At 47.2% G+C, this 10,286-nt stretch overlaps 1 protein-coding gene across 1 annotated transcript; it reads left to right on the plus strand.

The window, feature by feature from the left end:
• Positions 1–5,322: 5,322 nt before the first annotated feature.
• On the plus strand, positions 5,323–5,961 carry LOC139838080 (uncharacterized). The gene has a single exon (XM_071827433.1). The coding sequence runs from the start codon at positions 5,323–5,325 to the stop codon at positions 5,959–5,961; it is 639 nt and encodes a 212-aa protein (XP_071683534.1).
• The last annotated feature ends 4,325 nt before the right edge of the window (positions 5,962–10,286 follow it).

Below are 10,286 nucleotides of genomic sequence, written 5' to 3' on the forward strand. Positions count from 1 at the left end.
AATGGATTTCTTTGTTCCATTAATTTTCAGTAGCTTTGGGCAATGTCCAGAAGTGTTAAGAATGATTGTTTTACCTCTGAACATGTGAATTTTTTATTATGCACTAACCCTCTAATGAGTTTGTTTTGAGTTTGGTGTGGAGGAAGTTTTCAAGGGTCAAGAGAGGAGGATGATATGATATGATCAAGAAAAGTGAAAAGTCTAAGATTGGGGATGCCCCCGTGGTTCATCCCTGCATATTTCAACAAGACTCAAGCATCTAAGCTTGGGGATGCCCAAGGCATCCCCTTCTTCATCGACAACTTATCAGGTCACCTCTAGTGAAACTATATTTTTATTCCGTCACATCTTATGTGCTTTACTTGGAGCGTCTGCGTGTTTTTATTTTTGTTTGTGTTTGAATAAATTCGGATCCTAGAAATCCTTGTGTGGGAGAGAGACACGCTCCGCTTTTTCATATGAACACTAGTGTTCTTCGCTTTTACTTTTAATGTTCAGTGGCAAAAGTTGAAAGCCGCTTCATTGCTATTTGGTTGGAAACAGAAAAGGCTTCATGTGGTAATTGGTATATTGTCTTGAATAATTTGATACTTGGCAATTGTTTTGAGCTCTCAAGTAGATCATGTTTAAGCTCTTGCATCATGTAGTTTAAACCTATTAGTGGAGAACTACCGTAGAGCTTGTTGAAATTTGGTTTGCATTATTGGTCTCTCTAAAGTCTAGATATTTTCTGGTAAAAGTGTTTGAACAACAAGGAATACAGTGTAGAGTCTTATAATGCTTGCAATATGTTCTTATGTAAGTTTTGTTGTACCGGTTCATACTTGTGTTTGCTTCAAACAACCGTTCTAGCCAAAGCCTTGTACTGAGAGGGAATGCTTCTCGTGCATCCAAAACCTTGAGCCAAAACTTATGCCATTTGTGTCCACCATAACTACCTACTATGTGGTATTTTTCTGCCATTCCAAAGTAAATTGCTTGCGTGCTACCTTTAAAATTTTATTCCTTGTCTTTGCAATATATAGCTCATGGGAAAGTAGCTTAAAAACTATTGTGGTAAAGAATATGTCGCTTATGTATCTTATTTCTTATAAGTTGCTTGTTGAGCGGTAACCATGTTTCTGGGGACGCCATCAACTGTTACACTATTTGTTGAATATCATGTGAGTTGCTATGCATGTTTGTCTTGTCTGAAGTAAGAGTGATTTGTCATGAGTTGAATGGTTTGACTATGCATATTGTTAGAGAAGAACATTGGGCCGCCAAACAAAGCCATGTATCATGGTGGAAGTTTCAGCTTGGACATTAATCCTCAATCTCTTATGAGAATATTATCTGTTGTTGAATTCTTAAGAATTAAAGAGGAGTCCATTATCTGTTTTCTATGTTGTCCCGGTATGGATGTCCTTGTAACATCCCAAGTGAGCTACCATCTTTACTTTCCATGTTTATGCATCATCTTTTCATCATGCATGTCATATCATGTCACCTTTGGTTTTTAAATAAATTGCATTTGGTTTTGTTGCTCTATATGTTATGGCTTTGTTCTTCCTCCTTCTCTCTCTTGTTTCATCTCACCACTTGTGATGTTACAAGAAAAGCACAAGCCAAACCTCCTTCCCTCTCTTGACCTACTTTCAAATAGGTCATGCAAAAATTCTTATATGGTTTGGTATATAAACCTCCCCTCTCATTCTTTTTGCAATGAAACTATTTTTAGTTCTTTGAGATGGTTCTCAAATGGATGAGCCCATTAGGGTTGTCAAATATTTGAAGACCAAATAATTTCAATCTCTTTTAACTTTCTCTATGCCTCTCTCTCTTTTAATTCTATTCTCTTTCTTACTCAAGCCACCATATATGGTATTACTTGAGCTGATCTCATATTCTTCCCTGTTCAAATACTTCAAACACTACCCTTCTCAAATTTTCAGAAAACAGTTTTGGTTACAAAGAAAATAAAAACAGAAAATAAAAAAGAAAGAGAAAAACCCTAAGCTAACCTAACGCTACAGCCATTAACAATCTAATCTAACCATCTAACCCAACCCAGCCAAAAATAGCATGCAAGCCAACCCCCTCTCCTTCTTCTTTACAAGTGAGCCACCACCCATATCAGGTAAAGAAGCAACTCCCGAGCTCCACGTCTTCCTTTTCTCTCCATCCACCGGCTACCATGCCCCCCTCTTAAGCAACACCAGCAGCTCCAAACCCTACCTTCCCCTCTTCCTCCTCCTCCAAACAGTAGCCGCCGCCACCATCTCTTCCGCTCGGTGCAAACCCAGCACACGTCGCCGTCCACCACCACCATGGCCATGGCCAGCCTAGTCTATACCTGAGCACCAGGGGCGCGTCCACATCGCCTCCTCTTCGACCTGCACCTCTTCCCGGAGCTCCAAGAACGCCAAGGCAGACGCAACCCGAGCCCCTCTATCGTCTACCTCCCAGGCCACCCCTTCGTCCTCGTCGCCGGCACCTCCCCCGCCGCATCCTCCTCTTCAACGGCGACCCCCGGGGTGAGCAGCCACCTTTCCTTCATCCCCTGCACGTGCTCTTGCATCTCTGGTTCTAGTTGAGAAGGAGATACGATTTCAAAAACGAAATCGAAATAAAAAACTGGCACAGTTTTGCATCCCGACACCCCATCTTCCGACCGACCTCACAGCCAGCACAGGCCACGCCAGCACGCGATCTTCACATCGTTGGATAGCTGGGAGTGAGGGATACAATTTTCCTTTTGGAGGCACTCGTTTTCATCGGCTGTAGACGACGCAATCTTCGAGCGAAGTCAGGTCTAAAACTGGTTCAGTTACGCTGTTTCTCTCACATGTCGCGGTCCCTTTTTCCAACGAACGCCGCCGGTGACACACACCACCTCAGCACGAGCTAGCTGCACCATTCGAAGCACACCACCACCAGCTTCAACTTTGCTTCTGGCTTCATTCCAAGACGATGCTCGGACGGGACGCCCACGACGACGCAAGATCAACCCGTGAAGTTGTTGATTTTGCGCTGTTCCTCACCGTCGTCACGGATTCGTTTTCCGTCGAATCTCACCGATGTTTCACACCTTTTCAGCACGAGCCAATGGATCCATTCGATGCTCCCCATATCCAGTTTCACTCCAGTGTTTGGTTTCGCTCAAAAGGACGCCCAGTTTCGTCGTGGCGTTTACTTTAAATTTTGTGCAAGTTCACTGTCTACAGCAATAGTTTCTGTCAAAATTCAGTTCGTAGTCTTCCTTTTCAGTTTTACAATTTCTGTTTTTGTTCCCTGACCAATTTCAAACTATTTAATTTTTGCTTTTCCTAAATCCAAATCGTACAAAACTTATATCCAAATTGATCAGCAAATTATGTACCTTCCAAATATGAAGTTTATTTTGGCTTTTGAATAATTAAAATTTGGACATAATTAAAATCTGAATTAAATTGGTTAATATGGCATAATTCATAACTCCTACTCCATAACTCCATTTTGGACAAATTTTATATCTATTTGTATCAGAAAAACATGAGTAATTCAAATATCACATTGTCATGCATCATTGGCATCATCTCTGAATTGTCCAAATAAAACTTGCAAATTGAATTAAAACTATATGTGAGGATGTTTATCATTCATGTGAATTATGAGCACCTCACTTAAATTTGGCTTGCACATATCATCTTGCCATGTCATCATGCATCATATTGCGCATTGCATACTTGTATTGATTTGTGCTATTACTCTCCTTGTATGTGCTATTTGGTTCTTCTCGAGTAGACACCGACGCAGAGCAGTTCGAGCAGGAGTACGAGCACCCCCAGGAGGATCGTGTCGGTGCTTCTACCTTTGATCTGACAGGCGAGCCCACCCCTTCACCTATTTTACATTTTCATGCTCTTTTGACCTATTGCTATCCCTATGTTGCGATTCTGTTGTGTCACGTGTCCTTTTCCACCTGTTACCCTATATCACCGAATTACACCTCCTCGCCCTACCTGTTGTTTGATGTCTGCCAGCTTTGCGACTCGTAGGCGAGTTTAGGGTTCTTGTTGATATCTCGAAATGTTCGGGATATCTTGTTGGGTAGTTGTTTTACTTGCTATATCTGTTGTTGGAGATATTCATGGCTCACCCTAATGATAATATTAAAATGGATAAGAAGAGGCATCGGTGGGTCAGCTGTATATTTGGTTTTACCATGGCTCACTTGTGTCGAATTTTATAATTAGGACGAGTTCTTGTTTTCTGATCCAAGACTGAGCGCACTAACCACACGTGGGCGGGGTCCCTGGGGCCCCCCTCGACCTATTACCAGAACTGCTTCCACTGTCCAAGTGCCACAACTAGTTCGTAACGTTTTGTTTCTCCCGGGCGTGCAAGCTTGTTTCTTTGTAGTCCGATGTTATGGAGTTATTTTTGGGGAAGCCTTTTGTGCCTTGTAACCCTGTTGTCTCTTGCATGCTCGTAGGCGCGGTACGTATTGCTGAGGATGGGTTCATCCTGCGGGCACTGTTTCCATCCGAAAGCCGTAGACGCAAACAGCTAGGTCCGCGTCGGAGTTTCCGATCGGGCTCTGAAACGGATTTAACCTAGATAGGTGGCTTTTTGGACTTGGTCTGTGGTGAAGGGAGGGGTTGTGATGCGAGGTTTCGCTGGCAAGTTTTCCCAAAACCCTTGCTTGTGGAGTCGGACATGCGTGTATGGGTACAGTAGTGCATCCCTGCAGGGTGAGATCTTATCGATAAGCCGTGTCCGCGGTTATGGACGACTTGGAGATGTTAAACTCGATCATAGAACAACTTACACCTTATTGCATGTTGCTAATAAATTTGCTAATAAAACTCTTTCAAAAGTGTGTGTGCCTTTGCAATACCTCTTGGCGAAGGGGAATCGCATTGGCTGGGTTATGTTTGCAGAGTATATAACTGCTAGATTATGCGCTCACTCATCTTCTCTGATAGACGAAAGTTGTAGCGTGTCTCTATTGGTTAGTTGCTTTGCTGCCGCTGAACTCCACATATAGCCGGGCAAAGTTTACACTGCCCACCAGCAAGCATAGCTGGTCTTGTCTCGTAAGTACGTGTCATTGGTACTTACCCTCGTTTTTCTCCCTTTTTTTTTCCGAAAACCGCTTTTCGACAAACAGGTACGACAGATGATGAAGAGTACGCAGGTGGCTATTTTGTCGAGTTCACGGACGACGACTTCGTTGCGTAGCAGGATCGTTCCTAAATCAGATGCACTAATATTGTTATCTTCTGAAGTTCCCGTTAAGCACTAATATTGGGTTTTTCATTATCCATGATTGTGCTAACCTTGGTGTCTTTACTCAGAATGGAGAGTGGTGAAGATGATCCTCCACCTGAAATGGACCAAGCTCTGGTTAAAATGGTGCAAGTCCTAAATCAGATGCAGATAAGCCAAGACAGAATCAATGGTGGCAATGCACGTGTCACTATTCAGGAGTTTCTCCAGCTCAACCCGCGCACTTTTGATGTCACCGCAGAGCCAATTGATGCTGATGATTGGTTACGCGAGATGAACAAGCCTATCAGTGTGGCACATGTGGCTGATGAGGACCGTGTTCCTTATGTGACATATCTTCTTCGTGGAGTTTCAGCCGCATGGTGGGACAATCATCTGCTGATGAAAGCACCAGATGCAATCATTACCTGGGATGAGTTTCAGCTACTCTTCAAGCGTCATCACATCCCTGACAGCATCATGGAGAGAAAGCGAGAAGAGTTCTGCAATTTGTCTCAAGGCAACAACACTGTGCTGGTTTATAGAGATGCTTTCTTAAAACTGGCTCGTTATGCTGGAGATGAGGTATCTACGGATGCCAAAAAGCAAGCCATGTTTCGCAAAGGCCTGAATCCGGAGATCAAGTATGCTATACTCTTGGTCAAATGCAATACCTTTGAGGAGCTCGTTAACACAGCGTCCAAGAAGAGTATGGTCGTGCAATGCTAGAAGAGTCTCGTAAGCGCTCTCGTGAAGCAGCTTCTTCCTCAGCAACTGCTATGCCTCCTCAGAAACGTAGGATTTGGGTTCCTTATGCTGCTCCTGCACAACCCACCTACATGCCTGAACCGAGTGGTTTTGTTTCCCGCCCACCCACCCCTGTTGTTGTTCCAAGGGGCTCTCAAGTTCATCAAAGGACTGGCAATCAAGCTAAGCAAAGTCACCGTGTTGATGCTCAGCAAAGGCCTAGTTCTGAAGTTCTAGCAAGACCAATGGGTCCTAATCCTTCCTCAAGAGCATGTTTCAAGTGCGGTGATCCGGGACATATTTCAATTCACTGTCCCCAAAACAAGCATCCTCCAATACAACCTTGCCCTCCAACAAAGGCGATGGTTCGTGTTCCTGCTCCGTCAAAGGCTTTCAACTATAACAATAAGCCTGGTACGAGAAGTGTATGGGTGAACAATGTCACAGCTGTCCAAGCAAAAAGGGCACCTGACATCGTGCTTGGTGTTCTTCCTGTGAACTCGATCCCAGCAAAAGTTCTGTTTGATACAGGAGCGGCACTTTCTTTCGTCTCCTCAAGTTTTGTTCAAAGGCATGAGTTACCTATGGTTCCACTGCCCAGTAACCTCACGGTGAACTCCCCGGGAGCACAGATGACAGTTTCCAAGATAAGCCATGGGAATCAAATTCTCATCGGAAGCTGTATGTTTCTTGCTTCACTCATAGCTCTTGGCAGTTCAGACATTGATGTCATTCTCGGCATGGATTGGTTGAAGGCCAACAAAGCTGTTATTGATTGTGCCAAGCATTCAGTTTCCCTTCCTACTTCGACAGGCCACATAGTCTATTCACCTTCTGAGACACCTTCCGTTCAGCTCTTCGCTTTGAATCCTAGCTCTCTTCCGGAACTTGAGTCTATACCGGTGGTTTGCGATTTTCCTGATGTCTTTCCTGAAGAACTTCCGGGTATGCCACCTTACAGGGCTGTTGAGTTCGTCATTGAACTAGAGCCTGGTACAGCTCCTATCTCAAAGTGTCGTCGTGGTGAACGAGCAGATGCCATGTGATGGCTTAAGTTGGGGCCGAATTGGCGCTAGAGGATTCGGGGGAGGGTTTGCGATTAGATGGGATGAACTTCCGGATGCTTTCCTCAAGAACACAACCAAAGGCAGGTATGCAAGAAGAAAGACAAGAGGAAGAACTCTGCTCTAGATCGCTTGCTTCATTGATCTCAACATGGTTACAAGTTTCTGGCGTACATAAACGTCTAGGGATCGACCATCCCGAATACGGGTGTGCCCCCTCTCCTTATATAGGGGAGAGGGTGGCTTACAGAGCAAGAAACCCTAATGGCATCTTTGACTGGACAAACTACTTTACAAAGCTACTTTAATCATGGATGACACCGGGGTCTTCTTTAATCAGGGACGCTGACGTCCTCCGGCTTCTTTCAGCGTCACCCCTCTCTTTGGCGCCAGGGCTCCGATTAAAGTCACTTTGCTTAGCTCATCCTTGTCTTCTAGCTCTGAAGAGAATCTTTGACCAGTCTTTCCGACATGCTCTTCTTTCCGGTATCTTCCTCATCCGGTTCCGGTATACCCCTCTGGGGAGACCGGCCTGTCTTTACTTAGCCAAGCTCTTATCTTTGTGCTCCGGTAAGAATTTTAAACCGGTATCTTGATGGCTCAAACCATCCGGTTTGGCATGCCTTTGGCATACCGGGGGTCATCCCCCCAACATTAGTCCCCGAAGCTGGTATAGTCTGTCGGATTTTATCCTACAGACCATGCCAGGTTCTCATATCATAGGGTACCGGTTTAATCATTCCGGCGTCTAACTTGGATCCGGCATCTTTGCCCGGACTTACGTTTTCTCTCTTTACGTGGTATCTCCCGGCATCTTTTTGTCCGGTATCTTAGCCATTAACTCTCTCCTCGGCGAAGTCGAGAATTTCTCGGGCCCCGCGCCTGTCAGTGACATGCGCACTGTTAACTGACGCGCCAGTGTCAGGGGTCACTTCCCTTCGGCTTCTGCGCGCGCATTAAATGCCTCACAGCGGATCCCCGTGGCCATTTCGGATCCGTGTGCACCTCCGTGTGGCTTTCCCTTTTTACGCGTGTATTGTCACGCCACGTGGCGGCCTGTGGAACGAACCGTCGCGGCCCGCGGAGCGAACCGCTGCGGCCCGACGGTTTTCGGCCCACCTTCTCTCTTCCTTTATAAGGCAGAACCGCCCCCTCTTCTTCCTCTTCTCGCATTCTCCGCTCTTCGCGCACAGTGCCTCTTGCTCTCTGCGCCTCCGCCGCTCTTCGTCCGCCGTTCTTCGCTCGAGCCCCGCCGCCCGGCGAACTCGCGCCGCTTCTTCGCCGGACTTCACCGCGCGGAGATTCTTCACAGTGCTCCCGTTGCGACCGCTGCATTCACGCTTCCTCGAGCTCTTCTCCGCTCCACCGTCGACGGAACTCCTCGGCGACCGCAGGCCCGCTACTTCACCGGCGAACCTCTTCTGCAGCGACTGCGCCGCCTCAGGTTAGGTTTAATCTGAGTTTGCTCCCCTTTTGCTTGTTTTCTAGATCTTGGGTCGATAGTGTATTTATTTCCCCTTTTCTTTTGATTTTTCTCTTACTCGTAGATCTTCGCGCGGGGGCAAATTGTAGGATTCCTGTTTTCTGCATCTAACCTTATGTCTAGCGAGGAGTCTTCCTCTGCCTCCTCCTCTGCTTCTTCTTCTGCCTCTTCTTCGGCTTCTTCTTCCGGTAGCCTGCGTAGCCAATCTTCTGATAGATCAACCGCCGATCCTGTCCCGATGGATACCGACTCCGGTAGCCACCAAGAATCCGGTAGCTCTAGCCAAGCTTCCGGTGTAGATCCTTCCGGTGTGACACGTGGAGCCTGGATGGGCTCCAATGTTACCCAGTATGAGATTGACTAGCTATACCGGTCCCGTAGGATTCCAGAGGGAGTAACCTGCCGGCTTCCTGGCGACGAGATTGAACCAGTGCTTGAGCCCGGTGAACACATCGTTTTTCTTGCTCACTTTGAGCGCGGCTTCGGCCTTCCTGTTTCCGAGTTTTTCCGAAAGTTCTTAGATTTCTATGAACTTCAACCTCACCATCTTCCCGGCAATGCCGTTTTTTACCTTTCCTACTTTGCCACCTTCATGGAGGCTTATATCGGCATTCGTCCCCTTCGCGAGACGTTTGCCCGTTTCTTTGCTCTGCGGATCAATTCCGTACAGGGCAAGGAAATTCCTAAACCCAAACCCCCCGTTCAATGCGGGTCTTGCATCATCGACTCCCGCCAAGGGAGCCCTTTCTTCAAATTCTCCGGTCTCGAGTCATGCCGGTTATGGCAAGGGACCTTCTTCTACGTGAAGAACAACGGCGCCGCAAATCTCATCGATCTGCCGCCTTTCAACCCGGCGCCGCCCAGCAGAGCCAACTGGAGCTACAACCCGAAGTCGGATCATATCGAAACCAACCGGGTGGTACGCTTCATGGCGAACCTGGTGAAGGAGACTAACATATGCTCCGATGATATTATTCGCACCTTCATCTCGTGCCGGGTGCTTCCTCTCAAGAGCCGGCAGCACAATATGAGCGAGATGTATGGTCCTGGTGATCCCACCAAGATCACCGGCCTTCCTCTCAGGAAGAAGGACGTCGTCCGCAAGGCTAGGCAGATCTGCCAGACTGCCATGCCGGATGATTGGGAATGGGGCCTCCTGCCTCTCAGTACTACTAACCCTCCGACCCAAGAAGTAAGAGATTACGCAACTCGGGTCGGCCTACCGGTAACTTTTTTGCTGTTGTTAACCTTCTTTTTACTTGTTTCAGGCCAAGGACCGCTTCCCCACTATTCACGCAGAGCGACGAGGCCCCTGTGTGAAGCGTGCCCTAGATTCTGTTGACCCGAATCCTTTCATCCGTTGGCAGGACCTGAAGATGGGCAAGACCAAAGCTTCGCGCCTCGGCCCGTCCGTGCCGGAACCAACCGGTTCCTCGGACGACCTGACCTTGCTCGAGGTACTTTTCTTTTTCGATTTCTTATACTTTTTTCACTATCGCTCCTTAGTAGATGTTCTCTTAGCTATCTCGAACCTGCAGATCCACGAGCACGCGCCGCCCCTGCGAGCCGAGGCCGGTCACGAGTTCGTGGACAAGCTCATGGCCCAGGGCCAGAAGAACAAGGTGCCGGCATCTGACGCCGGTTCCAGCCAGGCCCCTCCCCCGAAGCGCTTCCGGATGGAGCCTTTGGGGCAGAAGGAAGTAGGTGTGAGGCGCTACAAGCGCAAGCAGATGCCGACCTCCTCTGGGTAAGCTTCCGTT

Source organism: Lolium perenne, chromosome 3 (genome assembly GCF_019359855.2).
Source record: "Lolium perenne isolate Kyuss_39 chromosome 3, Kyuss_2.0, whole genome shotgun sequence".
Lineage (NCBI taxonomy): Eukaryota > Viridiplantae > Streptophyta > Magnoliopsida > Poales > Poaceae > Lolium > Lolium perenne.

Excerpts from the sequence above, each read along its gene's own strand:
- LOC139838080 (XM_071827433.1), top strand. The coding sequence starts at position 5,323 with ATGGAGAGTGGTGAAGATGATCCTCCACCTGAAATGGACCAAGCTCTG.